Source organism: Salmo trutta, unplaced genomic scaffold (assembly GCF_901001165.1).
Source record: "Salmo trutta unplaced genomic scaffold, fSalTru1.1, whole genome shotgun sequence".
Classification (NCBI taxonomy): domain Eukaryota; kingdom Metazoa; phylum Chordata; class Actinopteri; order Salmoniformes; family Salmonidae; genus Salmo; species Salmo trutta.
In genome coordinates, this window is record NW_021823237.1 from 534480 (window position 1) to 556842 (window position 22363).

General features: G+C 44.3%; 1 protein-coding gene across 1 annotated transcript in view; it reads left to right on the forward strand.

Moving 5' to 3' along the window:
• Window positions 1–1608: 1608 nt before the first annotated feature.
• LOC115189789 (serine/threonine-protein kinase TBK1-like) overlaps window positions 1609–22363 on the forward strand; it is a 45444-nt gene continuing 24689 nt past the window's right edge. The window contains exons 1-9 of the mRNA XM_029748307.1: window positions 1609–1628; window positions 4148–4254; window positions 4569–4709; window positions 8259–8388; window positions 9862–10043; window positions 11484–11644; window positions 13791–13901; window positions 14387–14566; window positions 21469–21665. Coding sequence (XP_029604167.1) covers window positions 4168–4254; window positions 4569–4709; window positions 8259–8388; window positions 9862–10043; window positions 11484–11644; window positions 13791–13901; window positions 14387–14566; window positions 21469–21665 — 1189 coding nt within the window. The 5' untranslated portion in view covers window positions 1609–1628; window positions 4148–4167. The remainder of the gene's footprint in view (window positions 1629–4147; window positions 4255–4568; window positions 4710–8258; window positions 8389–9861; window positions 10044–11483; window positions 11645–13790; window positions 13902–14386; window positions 14567–21468; window positions 21666–22363) is intronic.

Below are 22363 nucleotides of genomic sequence, written 5' to 3' on the forward strand. Positions count from 1 at the left end.
AAACTCACCCACTCTAATTTAGGGTGAAACTCACCCACTCTAATTTAGGGTTAAACTCACCCACTCTAATTTAGGGTCAAACTCACCCACTCTAATTTAGGGTCAAACTCACCCACTCTAATTTAGGGTCAAACTCACCCGCTCTAATTTAGGGTCAAACTCACCCGCTCTAATTTACGGTCAAACTCACCCGCTCTAATTTAGGGTTAAACTCACCCGCTCTAATTTAGGGTTAAACCCACCCACTCTAATTTAGGGTCAAACTCACCCACTCTAATTTAGGGTCAAACCCACCCACTCTAATTTAGGGTCAAACCCACCCACTCTAATTTAGGGTCAAACTCACCCACTCTAATTTAGGGTTAAACGCACCCACTCTAATTTAGGGTTAAACCCACCCACTCTAATTTAGGGTTAAACCCACCCACTCTAATTTAGGGTTAAACCCACCCACTCTAATTTAGGGTTAAAATCACCCAGTCTAATTTAGGGTTAAACCCACCCACTCTAATTTAGGGTTAAACCCACCCACTCTAATTTAGGGTTAAACCCACCCACTCTAATTTAGGGTTAAAATCACCCAGTCTAATTTAGGGTTAAACCCACCCACTCTAATTTAGGGTTAAACCCACCCACTCTAATTTAGGGTTAAACCCACCCTCTCTAATTTAGGGTCAAACGCATCCACTCTAATTTAGGGTTAAACCCACCCACTCTAATTTAGGGTTCAATCCCAGAGGATTACCCACTGATCCAAATGGATCCTACTTCAGAGATGTTACTGGGTTTCTCTAATAGTAATCTCAGGTAAACATCTGATAATCTCAGGTAAACAGTTGATAATCTCAGGTAAACAGCTGATCATCTCAGGTAAACAGCTGATCATCTCAGGTAAACAGCTGATCATCTCAGGTAAACAGCTGATCGTCTCAGGTAAACATCTCAGGTAAACATCTCAGGTAAACAGCTGATCATCTCAGGTAAACAGCTGATCATCTCAGGTAAACAGCTGATCGTCTCAGGTAAACATCTGATCATCTCAGGTAAACAGCTGATCGTCTCAGGTAAACATCTGATCATCTCAGGTAAACAGCTGATCATCTCAGGTAAACATCTCAGGTGAACAGCTGATAATTCAACATGAACACAGACAGCCTTACTGCGCCAGGCCTCTGTGCTGGTGCTTTAATTTTCCCTGTCCAAGGCTCTATGAAAAGATAACTGGCCCGATGTAACGTTCCTTTGGGGCGGCAGCGTAGCCTAGTGGTTAGAGCGTTGGACTAGTAACCGAAAGGTTGCTGCATCGAATCCCTGAGCTGACAAGGTAAAAATCTGTCGTTCTGCCCCCTGAACAAGGCAGTTAACCCCACTGTTCCCCGGGAGGCCGTCATTGAAAATAAGAATTTGTTCTTAACTGACTTGCCTAGTTCAATAAAGGTAAAATAAAACATTTATTGCACCTGAAAACGAAAGTAGGTTGCTTTCCAGACCTCTCATATTTAGTCCCCCGCCTTTTCTAGGAATTACGGTAAAGATGAACCACACCCCCTTTTTCATCCTGCTTTCTGATTGAGTCATTCCCACCACGTGATCCAGAAGCGAAAGGATTTTGGGTATTTTTTCTGAAGGTAAGGAAATAAACACAACTTCAATTATACTTGTGATTTTTACCTGACAAAATGTTTAAAAAAAAAAATATATACAGTTATATTGTAAGACTACAACGAGTTTTAATCACATGTCATTTGTCGACCTCCCTGTTGTACGTTGTGTAATGTCGTTTTTTAGGGAGGTTTGGGAAATGTCATCTTTGTTGTTATTCACTGTGAATCAGGAAGAGACTGGCTAGCTAGCTAGTTAGCCACGAAATATAACGTTTATCTAAAATACATTTTTCTCCTCCTTCAACGTTATTTGGTTTATTTAGTTAGCTAGTTAAAAAAATACATGAATAAAAGGTAACACAAGCCGTCGCATTGGGTGAATAGCCTGATGCGTAGAACTTTAGCTAGCTAGCTAAAAACAAAACAAGGCTAACTAGCTATCTATCTATTAACGTTAGCCAGTACTACAGCATTTTGTAATAGTCAAATGACATTTCGCACCAATAGTATATAACGTTAGTTTGACTTTTACATGTAGCTAGGACATTGTCTTTATATATTTGTCATAATTGTGAACGCATTGGACCGGAGGGGGGATTTCCCAGCGATGTGCCGAGGCGTCACGGTGTAATAAAGTAATGAGTATATTTAGAGACTGTTTGACATCCAGCTCCAGTATTATGGATTATCGCTCTAGTCTACATTTATTTCGGTAGGGTTTTTTAAAAATTTTCATTAACTTCTCAGTGGATCAGTGATATATTATCTGTGACACTGCTGAGTCAGGAAGTGGATTTCCTTTTACTAACCGCATCGACAGTTTTTAATGCCAGTAAAAGTCGTATTTTTTATATATATATTTTTTTTTAGCACGACAGCTGTGATGGAAACAGGAAGTTTTGGTACAATTTTATAAACGCTGATAGATAATTTTGTTTCTTCATCATGGTGAAATCTTATTATGTAGTTAGGTACATTTTAATTATGCGTGAAATGGCGGTGGAAACCTCTTTATGCGCAAATATTTCTAACCAATTTGGAGTCATGGGATGATATGGTGTCTCCCACTACGACTCAGGAAACCATGCAGTTTATCAGGCTACAGGTGAAATAAATTCTATGATGAACTTCACAGGCTGGTGGAAGTCCTGGTGATGCTCTTGATGCCGTTTGACAAATCCAAATATTCTCACTCTTATCCATAATAATCTCATCATATAGACAGTGTACCCGCACTGTTGGCTAGAGCGCATGTGCCAAAACCAGACTTGGCACAGGGGTCTGCTAGAGGCATCACTACAGACCCTGGTTCGATACCAGGCTGTATCACAACCGGCCGTGATTGGGAGTCCCATAGGACGGGGCACAATTGTCCCAGCGTCATCGGGGTTTGGCCGGTGGAGGCCGTCATTGTAAATAAGAATTTGTTCTTAACTGATTTGCCTAGTTAAATAAAGGTTAAATAAAAATAATAATAATTTGGTTGTAATCCAGAGAGGATAGTAAAAGTATCTAGATCCTCTATGATGCCGTGGAGGGATTCAAATTGTGGATTTAAAAGAAAACATGAATCATCAGCGTACAATGACACCTTTTTGTTTTTAAGCCCTGGATTTCTAATCCCCTAATAGTATTGTTGAATCGAATTTTAACAGCTAACATTTTGATGGCTATAATAAATAGATATGCTGATAGTGGACAAACTTGTTTTTCTCCTGTTGACAGTAATACTTTCTGAGAAGTAGCCGTTATTTACTGTTTAACACCCTGGGTTACAAAACATAACTTTAACCCGTTCTATAAGATATTCTCCTAAATTCATTGTTTTATTTCTATTTAATGTAAAATAAAACAATCAGTAGTGTTGAAAATGTGATGGAAACATATTGAACGGTCGATTTTTATTCTGTACATGAAAACTTCAGGTGAATAAGTGTGTTTTGTGTGTACTACATCATCACACACTGATTTATTTATCAACAACAAGTCAGTTTGGTGTGTACTACATCATCACACACTGATTTATTTATCAACAACAAGTCAGTTTGGTGTGTACTACATCATCACACCACTGATTTATTTATCAACAAGTCAGTTTGGTGTGTACTACATCATCACACCACTGGTGGGAAAATGCAAATATTTTCTTTATGCACATTTCAGAATATACACGTGAAAATCTGCCTCCATTTTGGATTGGAAACCTAGCTAGTGAAATATCTGTTCAATATTTCCCAGAAATCCTTGGTATTCGAAGTACACATAATTTGTGTTATTATGACCATAGCTACAACAATCGTGATAATAATTTGACGGTTACTGTTTCAGGTGTTGCTATAACCTAATGTTTCTCTCTTTATCTACTGTACGAGTGACCCTGACCACAGTTAGCTCTGGTCCTTGGCGTTAGTGCAGCTTGCTAACGTTGAGCCTTTTAGGAAGAAGCCTCACTAACACCCTGGACCAGAGCTAGTTTTTCAATATGCCATGTCATTCCCCATAGTGTGCTGTCTGAATGTGCTGGTTGTTGTTGTCCACTACAGGTGAACCTGAAGCCGGCATCATGCAGAGCACAGCCAACTACCTGTGGCTCATCTCAGACCTGCTGGGCCAGGGAGCTACAGCTAACGTTTACCGCGGCAGACACAAGGTACAGAGCTAACACGCTAACGTTTACCGTGGCAGACACAAGGTACAGAGCTAACGCGCTAACGTTTACCGTGGCAGACACAAGGTACAGGGCTAACATGCTAACGTTTACCGTGGTAGACACAAGGTACAGAGCTAACACGCTAACGTTTACCGTGGCAGACACAAGGTACAGGGCTAACACGCTTTTTTTCACGTTTTTCACGTTTCACGACTTCAGTGCACTACAAATGGAAATAGAATTCCATTTGGGACGCAGCCAATTAGTTGTTTGCTATTTAAGGTTTTAATAATGTTTTGTTCTCTTAACACCAGAAAACGGGGGACCTGTATGCGGTGAAGGTGTTCAACAACCTCAGTTTCCTGCGACCGCTCGACGTCCAGATGAGAGAGTTTGAGGTCCTGAAGAAACTCAACCATAAGAACATCGTCAAGCTGTTCGCTGTGGAGGAGGAGGTATCTCTATCAGTATATACTATCACTACCTAGAGGAGGAGGTATCTCTATCGGTATATACTATCACTGCCTAGAGGAGGTATCTCTATCAGTATATACTATCACTACCTAGAGGAGGTATCTCTATCAGTATATACTATCACTACCTAGAGGAGGAGGTATCTCTATCAGTATATACTATCACTACCTAGAGGAGGTATCTCTATCAGTATATAGTATCACTACCTAGTGGAGGTATCTCTATCAGTATATACTATCACTACCTAGAGGAGGTATCTCTATCAGTATATACTATCACTACCTAGTGGAGGAGGTATCTCTATCAGTATATACTATCACTACCTAGAGGAGGTATCTCTATCAGTATATACTATCACTACCTAGAGGAGGTATCTCTATCAGTATATACTATCACTACCTAGAGGAGGAGGTATCTCTATCAGTATATAGTATTACTACCTAGAGGAGGAGGTATCTCTATAAGTATATACTATCACTACCTAGAGGAGGTATCTCTATCAGTATATACTATCACTACCTAGAGGAGGAGGTATCTCTATCAGTATATACTATCACTACCTAGTGGAGGTATCTCTATCAGTATATACTATCACTACCTAGAGGAGGAGGTATCTCTATCAGTATATACTATCACTACCTAGAGGAGGAGGTATCTCTATCAGTATATACTATCACTACCTAGAGGAGGTATCTCTATCAGTATATACTATCACTACCTAGAGGAGGTATCTCTATCAGTATATACTATCACTACCTAGAGGAGGTATCTCTATCAGTATATAGTATCACTACCTAGAGGAGGAGGTATCTCTATCAGTATATAGTATCACTACCTAGAGGAGGTATCTCTATCAGTATATACTATCACTACCTAGAGGAGGTATCTCTATCAGTATATACTATCACTACCTAGTGGAGGTATCTCTATCAGTATATACTATCACTACCTAGAGGAGGTATCTCTATCAGTATGTACTATCACTACCTAGAGGAGGAGGTATCTCTATCAGTATATAGTATCACTACCTAGAGGAGGAGGTATCTCTATCAGTATATACTATCACTACCTAGAGGAGGTATCTCTATCAGTATATACTATCACTACCTAGAGGAGGTATCTCTATCAGTATATACTATCACTACCTAGAGGAGGAGGTATCTCTATCAGTATATACTATCACTACCTAGAGGAGGTATCTCTATCAGTATATACTATCACTACCTAGAGGAGGAGGTATCTCTATCAGTATATACTATCACTACCTAGTGGAGGTATCTCTATCAGTATATACTATCACTACCTAGAGGAGGTATCTCTATCAGTATATACTATCACTACCTAGAGGAGGTATCTCTATCAGTATATACTATCACTACCTAGAGGAGGAGGTATCTCTATCAGTATATAGTATCACTACCTAGAGGAGGTATCTCTATCAGTATATACTATCACTACCTAGAGGAGGAGGTATCTCTATCAGTATATACTATCACTACCTAGAGGAGGAGGTATCTCTATCAGTATATAGTATCACTACCTAGAGGAGGTATCTCTATCAGTATATACTATCACTACCTAGAGGAGGAGGTATCTCTATCAGTATATAGTATCACTACCTAGAGGAGGTATCTCTATCAGTATATACTATCACTACCTAGAGGATGTATCTCTATCAGTATATACTATCACTACCTAGAGGAGGAGGTATCTCTATCAGTATATACTATCACTACCTAGTGGAGGAGGTATCTCTATCAGTATATACTATCACTACCTAGTGGAGGAGGTATCTCTTTCAGTATATACTATCACTACCTAGAGGAGGTATCTCTATCAGTATATACTATCACTACCTAGAGGAGGTATCTCTATCAGTATATACTATCACTACCTAGAGGAGGTATCTCTATCAGTATATACTATCACTACCTAGAGGAGGTACCTCTATCAGTATATACTATCACTACCTAGAGGAGGAGGTATCTCTATCAGTATATACTATCACTACCTAGAGGAGGTACCTCTATCAGTATATACTATCACTACCTAGAGGAGGTACCTAGGCTAATTGATTCTGTTAGCCAGCTAGCTACCTAGGCTAATTGAGTCTGTTAGCCAGCTAGCTACCTAGGCTAATTGAGTCTGTTAGCCAACTAGCTACCTAGGCTAATCAAGTCTATTTTAACCAACTAGCTACCTAGGCTAATAAAGTCTATGTTAGCCAACTAGCTGCCTAGGCTAATTGAGTCTGTTAGCCAACTAGCTATCTAGGCTAATTGAGTCTGTTAGCCAGCTAGTTATCTAGGCTAATGAAGTCTATGTTAGCCAGCTAGTTACCTAGACTAATGAAGTCTATGTTAGCCAACTAGCTACCTAGGCTAATTGAGTCTGTTAGCCAGCTAGCTACCTAGGCTAATTGAGTCTGTTAGCCAGCTAGCTACCTAGGCTAATTGAGTCTGTTAGCCAGCTAGCTACCTAGGCTAATTGAGTCTGTTAGCCAGCTAGCTACCTAGGCTAATTGAGTCTGTTAGCCAGCTAGCTACCTAGACTAATCAAGTCTATTTTAACCAACTAGCTACCTAGGCTAATAAAGTTTATGTTAGCCAACTAGCTACCTAGGCTAATTGAGTCTGTTAGCCAACTAGCTACCTAGGCTAATCAAGTCTATTTTAACCAACTAGCTACCTAGGCTAATAAAGTCTATGTTAGCCAACTAGCTACCTAGGCTAATTGAGTCTGTTAGCCAACTAGCTACCTATGCTAATCAAGTCTATTTTAACCAACTAGCTACCTAGGCTAATAAAGTCTATGTTAGCCAGCTAGTTATCTAGGCTAATTGAGTCTGTTAGCCAGCTAGTTACCTAGACTAATGAAGTCTATGTTAGCCAACTAGCTACCTAGGCTAATTGAGTCTGTTAGCCAACTAGCTACCTAGGCTAATCAAGTCTATTTTAACCAACTAGCTACCTAGGCTAATAAAGTCTATGTTAGCCAACTAGCTACCTAGGCTAATTGAGTCTGTTAGCCAACTAGCTACCTAGGCTAATCAAGTCTATTTTAACCAACTAGCTACCTAGGCTAATAAAGTCTATGTTAGCCAGCTAGTTATCTAGGCTAATTGAGTCTGTTAGCCAGCTAGTTACCTAGACTAATGAAGTCTATGTTAGCCAACTAGCTACCTAGGCTAATTGAGTCTGTTAGCCAGCTAGCTACCTAGGCTAATCAAGTCTACCAATTTCCCATGGGGCAGGGAGGAGAATGTGCAGTTTTCTAGCTAATTTCATGCAGAGAGAAACATTTACAGTTTGAAGTTAATTAACTGTAATTTTTTATTTTTAAATTGCCGTGGCTTATAACGTGTTCATATGCTATGTGGGGTCCCCCAGAGCGTTAGGGACCATCCGAGACATGAAGAGGGTGGGGTTTAGTCCACATCAGAAACTCTGAAACAGAAAGTGGACACCATTGATTTGACCACATGTATGTTTGTTCCATAGTGCCGACTAACATGTAATTTCCTGTCCCAGTCCAACACGCGGCACAAGGTGCTGGTGATGGAGTATTGTCCCTGTGGGAGTCTGTACACGGTGCTGGAGGAGTCTTCTAATGCCTACGGTCTCCCTGAGGATGAGTTCCTTATCGTGCTGCAGGACGTGGGTAAGGAGGACTGCACACACACACACACACACACACACACACACACACACACACACACACACACACACACACACACACACACACACACACACACACACACACACACTCTCTCGCTCTCTCTCTCTCTCTCGTCATCAGCTCCACACAACACCATGCTTGACATAGCAAAGCCTAACTAGTATATTAATAAATCGGTTCATAACAAAGGATTGATATGAGGAACCAGTATTTCCTGAATTCCTGCTTTATTTCCTCCTTTGTTTACCTTCATCTCAACCTACCTACCTACCTACCTACCTACCTACCTACCTACCTACCTACCTACCTACCTACCTTACCCTACCTACCAACCACTCTGATCACAACTAACCTACCTACCTACCAACCTACCTACCTACCTACCTACCTACCTACCTACCAACCTACCTACCTACCTACCTACCTACCTACCTACCTACCTACCTACCTACCTTACCCTGCCTACTAACCACTCTGATCACAACTAACCTACCTTACCCTACCTACTAACCACTCTGATCACAACTAACCTACCTACCTACCTACCTACCTACCTACCTACCTACCTACCTTACCCTATCTACTAACCACTCTGATCACAACTAACCTACCTTACCCTACCTACTAACCACTCTGATCACAACTAACCTACCTACCTACCTACTAACCACTCTGATCACAACTAACCTACCTTACCCTGCCTACTAACCACTCTGATCACAACTAACCTACCTTACCCTGCCTACTAACCACTCTGATCACAACCAACCTACCTTACCCTGCCTACTAACCACTCTGATCACAACCAACCTACCTTACCCTACCTACTAACCACTCTGATCACAACTAACCTACCTTACCCTGCCTACTAACCACTCTGATCACAACTAACCTACCTTACCCTGCCTACTAACCACTCTGATCACAACCAACCTACCTTACCCTGCCTACTAACCACTCTGATCACAACCAACCTACCTACCTGCCTACTAACCACTCTGATCACAACTAACCTACCTACCTACCAACCTACCTTACCCTGCCTACACACAGGTTGACTGGTAGTATTACTGTCCTGTAAGTTAGGTTGCCTGGTAATGACTGTGTGTGGAGGGGGTAATGTATTAACCCTGGTAATGACTGTGTGTGGAGGGGGTAATGTATTAGCCCTGGTAATGACTGTGTGTGGAGGGGGTAATGTATTAACCCTGGTAATGACTGTGTGTGGAGGGGGTAATGTATTAACCCTGGTAATGACTGTGTGTGGAGGGGTAATGTATTAACCCTGGTAATGACTGTGTGTGGAGGGGGTAATGACTGTGTGTGGAGGGGGTAATGTATTAACCCTGGTAATGACTGTGTGTGGAGGGGGTAATGTATTAACCCTGGTAATGACTGTGTGTGGAGGGGGTAATGTAATGGGTAATGTATTAACCCCATCCTGTATATTACCAGTTGCCGGTATGAACCATCTCAGAGAGTACGGTATCGTTCACCGGGACATCAAACCAGGCAACATCATGCGCGTCATCGGCGAGGACGGGAGGTCCGTCTACAAGCTGACCGATTTCGGAGCGGCCAGAGAGCTGGAGGACGATGAGCAGTTTGTCTCTCTTTACGGCACCGAGGAATACCTGGTGAGTCTCCTGACCTCCTGACTTCCTGACCTCCTGACTTCCTGACCTCCTGACCTCCTGACCTCCTGACTTCCTGACTTCCTGACCTCCTGACCTCCTGACTTCCTGACCTCCTGACTTCCTGACCTCCTGACTTCCTGACTTCCTGACCTCCTGACTTCCTGACCTCCTGACTTGCCGTTTTCACCTCTCACCTACGATAGGACACTTTACTCATCTAAAGGAATTATCTGCTATGGACTCCAGCTCAACATGACGAGTGTCTCTCTCTCTCTGTGTGTTTCTCTCTCTGTGTGTTTCTCTCTGTGTCTCTCTCTCTGTGTGTGTCTCTCTGTGTGTATCTCTGTGTTTCTCTCTCTGTGTGTTCCTCTCTCTGTGTGTTTCTCTCTCTGTGTGTTTCTCTCTCTGTGTTTCTCTCTGTGTCTCTCTTTCTCTGTGTGTTTCTCTCTCTGTGTGTTTCTCTCTCTGTGTGTTTCTCTCTCTGTGTGTTTCTCTCTATGTGTGTTTCTCTCTCTGTCTGTTTCTGTCTGTTTCTGTGTGTTTCTCTGTGTGTTTCTCTGTGTGTTTCTCTGTGTGTATCTCTGTGTTTCTCTCTCTGTGTGTTCCTCTCTCTGTGTGTTTCTCTCTCTGTGTGTTTCTCTCTCTGTGTTTCTCTCTGTGTCTCTCTTTCTCTGTGTGTTTCTCTCTCTGTGTGTTTCTCTCTCTGTGTGTTTCTCTCTCTGTGTGTTTCTCTCTATGTGTGTTTCTCTCTCTGTCTGTTTCTGTCTGTTTCTGTGTGTTTCTCTGTGTGTTTCTCTGTGTGTTTCTCTGTGTGTATCTCTGTGTGTATCTCTGTGTGTATCTCTGTGTGTTTCTCTGTGTGTTTCTCTGTGTGTTTCTCTCTCTGTGTGTTTCTCTCTCTGTGTGTTTCTCTCTCTGTGTGTTTCTCTCTGTGTCTCTCTCTCTCTGTGTGTTTCTCTCTCTGTGTGTTTCTCTCTCTGTGTTTCTCTCTGTGTTTCTCTCTGTGTGTTTCTCTCTCTGTGTGTTTCTCTCTCTGTCTGTTTCTCTCTGTCTGTTTCTCTGTGTGTTTCTCTGTGTGTATCTCTGTGTGTATCTCTGTGTGTATCTCTGTGTGTATCTCTGTGTGTATCTCTGTGTGTTTCTCTGTGTGTTTCTCTCTCTGTGTGTTTCTCTCTCTGTGTGTTTCTCTCTCTGTGTGTTTCTCTCTCTGTGTGTTTCTCTCTGTGTCTCTCTCTCTCTGTGTGTTTCTCTCTCTGTGTGTTTCTCTCTCTGTGTTTCTCTCTGTGTGTTTCTCTCTCTGTGTGTTTCTCTCTCTGTCTGTTTCTCTCTGTGTGTTTCTCTGTGTGTATCTCTGTGTGTATCTCTGTGTGTATCTCTGTGTGTTTCTCTGTGTGTTTCTCTGTGTGTTTCTCTGTGTGTTTCTCTGTGTGTATCTAACAGCATCCTGACATGTATGAGCGAGCAGTACTGAGGAAGGAGCACCAGAAGAAGTACGGCGCGACGGTTGACCTGTGGAGCATCGGCGTGACCTTCTTCCACGCTGCCACCGGGTCACTGCCCTTCAGACCCTTCGAAGGACCGCGCAGGAACAAGGAAGTCATGTAAGAACTACACCCTGGTGGTCTAGTGGTCTAAGAACAACATCCTGGTGACCTAGGGTGGTCTAAGAACTACATCCTGGTGACCTAGGGTGGTCTAAGAACTACATCCTGGTGACCTAGGGTGGTCTAAGAACTACATCCTGGTGACCTAGGGTGGTCTAAGAACTACATCCTGGTGATCTAGGGTGGTCTAGTGGTCTAAGAACTACATCCTGTTGACCTAGGGTGGTTTAAGAACTACATCCTGGTGACCTAGGGTGGTTTAAGAACTACATCCTGGTGACCTAGGGTGGTCTAGTGGTCTAAGAACTACATCCTGGTGACCTAGGGTGGTCTAGTGGTCTAAGAACTACATCCTGGTGACCTAGGGTGGTCTAGTGGTCTAAGAACTACATCCTGGTGACCTAGGGTGGTCTAGTGGTCTAAGAACTACATCCTGGTGACCTAGGGTGGTCTAGTGGTCTAAGAACTGCATCCTGGTGACCTAGGGTGGTCTAAGAACTACATCCTGGTGACCTAGGGGTGGTCTAGTGGTCTAAGAACAACATCCTGGTGACCTAGGGTGGTCTAGTGGTCTAAGAACAACATCCTGGTGATCTAGGGTGGTCTAGTGGTCTAATAACTACATCCTGGTGACCTAGGGTGGTCTAAGAACTACATCCTGGTGGTCTAGTGGTCTAGGAACTACATCCTGGTGACCTAGGGTGGTCTAGTGGTCTAAGAACAACATCCTGGTGACCTAGGGTGGTCTAAGAACTACATCCTGGTGGTCTAGTGGTCTAGGAACTACATCCTGGTGACCTAGGGTGGTTTAAGAACTACATCCTGGTGGTCTAGTGGTCTAAGAACTACATCCTGGTGACCTAGGGTGGTTTAAGAACTACATCCTGTTGACCTAGGGTGGTCTAAGAACTACATCCTGGTGACCTAGGGTGGTCTAGTGGTCTAAGAACTACATCCTGGTGACCTAGGGTGGTCTAGTGGTCTAAGAACTACATCCTGGTGACCTAGGAAGAAACCTGGCAGCATCCCTTCGGTGAAGCATGGTGGTGGCAGCATCATGCTGTGGGGATGTTTTTCAGCGGATCGAGGGAAAGATGATTGGAGCAAGGTACAGAGAGATCCTTGATGAAAAACTGCTCCAGAGCCCTGAGGACCTCAGACTGGGGTGAAGGTTCACCTTCCAACAGGACAACGACCCTAAGCACACAGCCAATACAAAGCAGGAGTTGCTTCGAAACAAGTCTCAGAATGTCCTTGAGTGGCCCAGACAGAGCCCGGACTTGAACCCGATCGAACATCTCTGGAGAGACCTAAAAATAGCTGTGCAGCGACGCTCCCCATCCAACCTGACAGAGGATCTGCAGAGAAGAATGGGAGAAACTCCCTAAATACAGGTGTTCCAAACTTGTAGCGTCATACCCAAGAAGACTCAAGGCTGTAATCGTTGCCAATATTGCTTCAACAAAGTACTGAGTAAAGGTTCTGAATACTTGCAATTAAAAAAACCTGTGTTTGCTTTGTCATTATGGGGTATTGTGATGTCATTATGGGGTATTGTGATGTCATTATGGGGTATTGTGATGTCATTATGGGGTATTGTGATGTCATTATGGGGTATTGTGATGTCATTATGGGGTGTTGTGTGGAGATTGAAGAGGGGGATAAAAACAATTGAATCCATTTTAGAATAAGGCTGTAACATAACAAAATGTGGAAGAAGTCAAGAGGTCTGGATATTTTCTGAATGTACTGTATATAGCTACTGCTGCTGCAGTGGTTTAGACCAGCCCAGTGCTGTTTCAGGACCTCTTTCCTCTGGACCCATTTCCTGTCCAATAACGCACAAAATAGGAGAGGAGTGGCTCCTTGGAAGTCCAGGTAGACAGGTGGGACAGGTGGACAGGTGGACAGGTGGGACAGGTATGACAGGTGGGACAGGTCGACAGGTGGGACAGGTGTACCCGGTGGGACAGGTCGACAGGTGGGACAGGTGTGACAGGTATGACAGGTGGGACAGGTGTACAGGTGTGACATGTGGACAAGTAGAACAGGTGTGACAGCATCTGGAAAGTGAGATGAGATGTTTGTCTAGGTGATGGATGGTTGTGTAGAGTGACGTCGTTGTCCTGTCTCTCCCCATCAGGTATAAAATCATCACAGAGAAGCCCTCAGGAACCGTCTCAGGGCAGCAGAAGTTTGAGAACGGGAAGATTGAGTGGAACACGGAGATGCCCGTCTCCTGCAACCTGTCCAAGTACGTACTCTAACCCCTGACCTCTAGCCCTGACCTCTAACCCCTAACCTCTAACCCCTAACCTCTAGCCCCAAACCTCTAACCCCTAACCTCTAACACCTAACCTCTAACCCCTGACCTCTAACCCCTAACCTCTAACCCCTGACCTCTAACCCCTAACCTCTAACCCCTGACCTCTAACCCCTAACCTCTAACCCCTGACCTCTAACCCCTAACCTCTAACCCCTGACCTCTAACCCCTAACCTCTAACCCCTGACCTCTCTTCTCCAGGGGCCTCCAGAGCTTGCTGACCCCAGTTCTAGCCAACATCTTGGAGGCTAACCTCTGACCTCTCTCTCTCTCTCCTCCATGGGCCTCCAGAGCCTGCTGACCCCAGTCCTAGCCAACATCTTGGAGGCTAACCTCTGACCTCTCTCTCTCTCTCCTCCAGGGGCCTCCAGAGCTTGCTGACCCCAGTCTAACCTCTGATCTCCCTCTCCTCCAGGGGCCTCCAGAGCTTGCTGACCCCAGTCCTAGCCAACATCTTGGAGGCTGACCAGGAGAAGTGTTGGGGCTTTGACCAGTTCTTCGCTGAGACCAGTGATATCCTGCATCGTACCGTGGTGTTGGTCTTCAGTCTACAGCAGGCTACTCTCCACTACATCTACATCCACCAGTACAATACGTGAGTCTCCACTACATCCACCAGTACAATACGTGAGTCTCCACTACATCTACATCCACCAGTACAATACGTGAGTCTCCACTACATCCACCAGTACAATACGTGAGTCTCCACTACATCCACCAGTATAATACGTGAGTCTCCACTACATCTACATCCACCAGTACAATACGTGAGTCTCCAGTACATCTACATCCACCAGTACAATACGTGAGTGTCCACTACATCCACCAGTATAATACGTGAGTCTCCACTACATCCACCAGTATAATACGTGAGTCTCCACTACATCTACATCCACCAGTACAATACGTCAGTCTCCAGTACATCTACATCCACCAGTACAATACCTGAGTCTCCACTACATCTACATCCACCAGTACAATACGTGAGTCTCCACTACATCCACCAGTACAGTACGTGAGTCTCCACTACATCCGCCAGTACAATACGTGAGTCTCCACTACATCCGCCAGTACAATACGTGAGTCTCCACTACATCTACATCCACCAGTACAATACGTGAGTCTCCACTACATCCACCAGTACAATACGTGAGTCTCCACTACATCCACCAGTACAATACGTGAGTCTCCACTACATCCACCAGTACAATATGTGAGTCTCCACTACATCTACATCCACCAGTACAATATGTGAGTCCCCACTACATCCACCAGTACAATACGTGAGTCTCCACTACATCTACCAGTACAATACGTGAGTCTCCACTACATCCACCAGTACAATAGGTGAGTCTCCACTACATCCAACAGTACAATACATGAGTCTCCACTACATCTACATCCACCAGTACAATACGTGCGTCTCCACTACATCCACCAGTACAATACGTGAGTCTCCACTACATCCACCAGTACAATACGTGAGTCTCCACTACATCCACCAGTACAATACGTGAGTCTCCACTACATCCACCAGTACAATACGTGAGTCTCCACTATATCTACATCCATCAGTACAATACGTGAGTCTCCACTACATCTATATCCACCAGTACAATACATGAGTCTCCACTATATCCACCAGTACAATACGTGAGTCTCCACTATATCTACATCCACCAGTACAATACGTGAGTCTCCACTACATCCACCAGTACAATACGTGAGTCTCCACTACATCCGCCAGTACAATACGTGAGTCTCCACTATATCTACATCCACCAGTACAATACGTGAGTCTCCACTACATCCACCAGTACAATACGTGAGTCTCCACTATATCTACATCCACCAGTACAATACGTGAGTCTCCACTACTTCCACCAATACAATAGGTGAGTCTCCACTACATCCACCAGTACAATACATGAGTCTCCACTACATCTACATCCACCAGTACAATACGTGAGTCTCCACTATATCTACATCCACCAGTACAATATGTGAGTCTCCACTAAATCCACCAGTACAATACGTGAGTCTCCACTACATCTACATCCACCAGTACAATATGTGACTCTCCACTATATCTACATCCACCAGTACAATTCTTGAGTCTCCACTACATCCACCAGTACAATACGTGAGTCTCCACTGCATCCACCAGTATAATACGTGAGTCTCCAGTACAACTACATCCACCAGTACAATACGTGAGTCTCCACTACATCCACCAGTACAATACGTGAGTCTCCACTACATCTACATCCACCAGTACAATACGTGAGTCTCCACTATATCTACATCCACCAGTACAATACGTGAGTCTCCACTACTTCCACCAATACAATAGGTGAGTCTCCACTACATCCACCAGTACAATACATGAGTCTCCACTACATCTACATCCACCAGTACAATACGTGAGTCTCCACTATATCTACATCCACCAGTACAATATGTGAGTCTCCACTAAATCCACCAGTACAATACGTGAGTCTCCACTACATCTACATCCGCCAGTACAATATGTGACTCTCCACTATATCTACATCCACCAGTACAATACTTGAGTCTCCACTACATCCACCAGTACAATACGTGAGTCTCCACTGCATCCACCAGTATAATACGTGAGTCTCTACTACATCTACATCCACCAGTACAATACGTGAGTCTCCAGTACATCTACATCCACCAGTACAATACGTGAGTCTCCACTACATCCACCAGTACAATACGTGAGTCTCCACTACATCTACATCCACCAGTACAATACGTGAGTCTCCACTACATCTATATCCACCAGTACAATACGTGAGTCTCCACTACATCCACCAGTACAATACGTGAGTCTCCAGTACATCTACATCCACCAGTACAATACGTGAGTCTCCACTACATCCACCAGTACAATACGTGAGTCTCCACTACATCTACATCCACCAGTACAATACGTGAGTCTCCACTATATCTACATCCACCAGTACAATACGTGAGTCTCCACTACATCCACCAGTACAATACGTGAGTCTCCACTACATCCGCCAGTACAATACGTGAGTCTCCACTACATCCGCCAGAAACAATACGTGAGTCTCCACTATATCTACATCCACCAGTACAATACGTGAGTCTCCACTACATCCACCAGTACAATACGTGAGTCTCCACTACATCCACCAGTACAATACGTGAGTCTTTACTATATCTACATCCACCAGTACAATACATGAGTGTCCACTACTTCCACCAATACAATAGGTGAGTCTCCACTACATCCACCAGTACAATACATGAGTCTCCACTATATCTACATCCAACAGTACAATATGTGAGTCTCCACTAAATCCACCAGTACAATACGTGAGTCTCCACTACATCTACATCCACCAGTACAATACTTGACTCTCCACTATATCTACATCCACCAGTACAATACTTGAGTCTCCACTACATCCACCAGTACAATACGTGAGTCTCCACTACATCCACCAGTATAATACGTGAGTCTCCACTACATCTACATCCACCAGTACAATACGTGAGTCTCCAGTACATCTACATCCACCAGTACAATACGTGAGTCTCCACTACATCCACCAGTACAATACGTGAATCTCCACTACATCTACATCCACCAGTACAATACGTGAGTCTCCACTACATCTATATCCACAAGTACAATACGTGAGTCTCCACTATATCCACCAGTACAATACGTGAGTCTCCACTATATCCACCAGTACAATACGTGAGTCTCCACTACATCCACCAGTACAATACGTGAGTCTCCACTACATCCGCCAGTACAATACGTGAGTCTCCACTACATCCGCCAGTACAATATGTGAGTCTCCACTACATCTACATCCACCAGTACTTTACGTGAGTCTCCGCTACATCCACCAGTACAATACCTGAGTCTCCACTACATCCGCCAGTACAATACGTGAGTCTCCACTATATCTACATCCACCAGTACAATACGTGAGTCTCCACTACATCCACCAGTACAATACGTGAGTCTCCACTACATCCACCAGTACAATAGGTGAGTCTCCACTGCATCCACCAGTACAATACATGAGTCTCCACTACATCTACATCCACCAGTACAATACGTGAGTCTCCACTACATCCACCAGTACAATACGTGAGTCTCCACTACATCTACCAGTACAATACGTGGGTCTCCACTACATCCACCAGTACAATATGTGAGTCTCCACTATATCTACATCCACCAGTACAATACGTGAGTCTCCACTACATCTACCAGTACAATACATGAGTCTCCACTACATCTACCAGTACAATACGTGAGTCCCCACTATATCCTCCAGTACAATACGTGAGTCTCCACTACATCCACCAGTACAATAGCTGAGTCTCCACTACATCTACCAGTACAATACGTGAGTCTCCACTACATCCACCAGTACAATACGTGAGTCTCCACTACATCCACCAGTACAATACGTGAGTCTCCACTACATCCGCCAGTACAATATGTGAGTCTCCACTACATCTACATCCACCAGTACTTTACGTGAGTCTCCGCTACATCCACCAGTACAATACCTGAGTCTCCACTACATCCGCCAGTACAATACGTGAGTCTCCACTATATCTACATCCACCAGTACAATACGTGAGTCTCCACTACATCCACCAGTACAATACGTGAGTCTCCACTACATCCACCAGTACAATAGGTGAGTCTCCACTGCATCCACCAGTACAATACATGAGTCTCCACTACATCTACATCCACCAGTACAATACGTGAGTCTCCACTACATCCACCAGTACAATACGTGAGTCTCCACTACATCTACCAGTACAATACGTGAGTCTCCACTACATCCACCAGTACAATACGTGAATCTCCACTACATCTACATCCACCAGTACAATACGTGAGTCTCCACTACATCTATATCCACAAGTACAATACGTGAGTCTCCACTATATCCACCAGTACAATACGTGAGTCTCCACTATATCCACCAGTACAATACGTGAGTCTCCACTACATCCACCAGTACAATACGTGAGTCTCCACTACATCCGCCAGTACAATACGTGAGTCTCCACTACATCCGCCAGTACAATATGTGAGTCTCCACTACATCTACATCCACCAGTACTTTACGTGAGTCTCCGCTACATCCACCAGTACAATACCTGAGTCTCCACTACATCCGCCAGTACAATACGTGAGTCTCCACTATATCTACATCCACCAGTACAATACGTGAGTCTCCACTACATCCACCAGTACAATACGTGAGTCTCCACTACATCCACCAGTACAATAGGTGAGTCTCCACTGCATCCACCAGTACAATACATGAGTCTCCACTACATCTACATCCACCAGTACAATACGTGAGTCTCCACTACATCCACCAGTACAATACGTGAGTCTCCACTACATCTACCAGTACAATACGTGGGTCTCCACTACATCCACCAGTACAATATGTGAGTCTCCACTATATCTACATCCACCAGTACAATACGTGAGTCTCCACTACATCTACCAGTACAATACATGAGTCTCCACTACATCCACCGGTACAATAGGTGAGTCTCCACTACATCTACCAGTACAATACGTGAGTCTCCACTACATCCACCAGTACAATACGTGAGTCTCCACTACATCCACCAGTACAATACGTGAGTCTCCACTACATCCACCAGTACAATACGTGAGTCTCCACTACATCCACCAGTACAATACGTGAGTCTCCACTACATCCACCAGTACAATACGTGAGTCCCCACTACATCCACCAGTACAATACGTGAGTCCCCACTACATCCACCAGTACAATACGTGAGTCTCCACTACATCTACCAGTACAATACGTGAGTCTCCACTATATCTACCAGTACAATACGTGAGTCTCCACTACATCCACCGGTACAATAGGTGAGTCTCCACTACATCTACCGGTACAATACGTGAGTCTCCACTACATCCACCAGTACAATACATGAGTCTCCACTACATCCACCAGTACAATAGGTGAGTCTCCACTACATCTACCAGTACAATACGTGAGTCTCCACTACATCCACCAGTACAATACATGAGTCTCCACTACATCCACCAGTACAATACGTGAGTCTCCACTACATCTACCAGTACAATACGTGAGTCTCCACTACATCCACCAGTACAATAGGTGAGTCTCCACTACATCCGCCAGTACAATACGTGAATCTCCACTACATCTACATCCACCAGTACAATACGTGAGTCTCCACTATATCTACATCCACCAGTACAATACGTGAGTCTCCACTACATCCGCCAGTACAATACGTGAATCTCCACTACATCTACATCCACCAGTACAATACATGAGTCTCCACTACATCTACATCCACCAGTACAATACGTGAGTCTCCACTACATCCACCAGTACAATACGTGAGTCTCCACTACATCCACCAGTACAATACGTTACAGCCTTATTCTAAAATGTATACAATTATTTTTTCCCCTCATCAATCTACACAGTACCCCATAATGACAAAACAACTATGTGTTTTTAGACATTTTTGCACATTCCAGAAAGACAACCATCTCTGCAGCACTCCACCAATCAGGCCTTTAGTCTGACAGAGCTCCAGTCCTCTGTGGAGATGGGAGAACCTTCCAGAAGGACAACCATCTCTGCAGCACTCCACCAATCAGGCCTTTATGGTAGAGCGGCCAGACGGAAGCCACTCCTCAGTAAAACGCACATGACAGCCCGCTTGGAGTTTGCCAAAAAGGTACCTAAAGAATTCTCAGACCATGAGAGACAAGATTCTCTGTTCTGATGAAACCAAGATTGAACTCTTTGGCCTGAATGCCAAGCGTCACGTCTGGAGGAAACCTGGCACCATCCCTTCGGTGAAGCATGGTGGTGGCGGCAGCATCATGCTGTGGGATGTTTTTCAGCGCCAGGGACTGGCGTAGCAAAGTACAGAGAGAAAAACTCTCTGAAAAACTGCTCCAGAGCACTCAGGACCTCAGACTGGGGGCGAAGGTTCACCTTCCAACAGGACAACGACCCTATGGACACAGCCAAGACAACGCAGGAGTGGCTTCGGGAGAAGTCTCAATGTCCTTGAGTGGCCCAGCCAGAGCCCAGACTTGAACCCAATCGAACATCTCTGGAGAGACGTGAAAATAGCTGTGCAGCGACGCTCCCCAATCCAACCTGACAGAGCTTGAGAGGATCTGCAGAGAAGAATGGGAGAAACTCCTCAAATACAGGTGTGCCAACCTTGTAGGGTCACCGTTGATAATGGCAGACTCTGGTTGGCAGACTATTCATGTGTTTAAAAATAGGACAAATATAACCACTGACCATACACACCGAGTAATTACTTTTCTCTGTAAACGGCAGATCCTCCTCTGTCCACAGGACCGTCTCTGCTCCGAGAGATATATCGGCTGACCCTTAACCTCTGACCTCTCTCCCCCCCTAGGGCGACTCTCTTCCAGGAGCTGTTGTCTCGGCGGTGCAGTATCCCGGTCCACAACCAGGAGCTCCTGTACGAGGGGCGTCGCCTGCAGCTCGAGCCCAACCGCCAAGCCCAGACCTTCCCGAGGACCTCCAGAGACAATCCCATCATGCTGCTGAGCAGAGAGTCCGTGGCGACAGTGGGGCTCATCTTCGAAGACCGTAAGAGTCTTTATTATTAGCGTCGGTCCGGAAATGGGATTTACACTGAACACAGACAACGTGTGAAGTGTTGGTCCCGTGGTTCATCCGCTGAAATAAAAGATCCCGGAAATGTTCTGTACGCACAAAAATATTATTTCTCTCACATTTTGGGCACAATTTTTTCCCGTCCTGTTTCTATCCTGTTTACATCCCTGTTTACATCGCTGTTTCTATCCTGTTTACATCCCTGTTTACATCGCTGTTTCTATCCTGTTTACATCCTGTTTCTATCCCTGTTTCTATCCTGTTAGCATCCCTGTTTCTATCCGGTTTTCATCCCTGTTCTATCCTGTTTCTATCCCTGTTTACAACCCTGTTTCTATCCTGTTTGCATCCCTGTTTTATCCTGTTTCTATCCCTGTTTCCATCCGTTTCTATCCTGTTTCTATCCCTGTTTACAACCCTGTTTCTATCCGTTTCTATCCTGTTTCTATCCCTGTTTCTATCTGTTTCTATCCTGTTTACATCCCTGTTCTATCCTGTTTCTATCCCTGTTTCCATCCGTTTCTATCCTGTTTCTATCCTGTTTTCCATCCCTGTTTATATCCGGTTTCCATCCCTGTTTGCATCCCTTTTCTATCCTGTTTCATGCCCTGTTTTCCATCCCTGTTTCCATCCTGTTTCTATCCTGTTTCTATCCTGTTTCTATCCTGTTT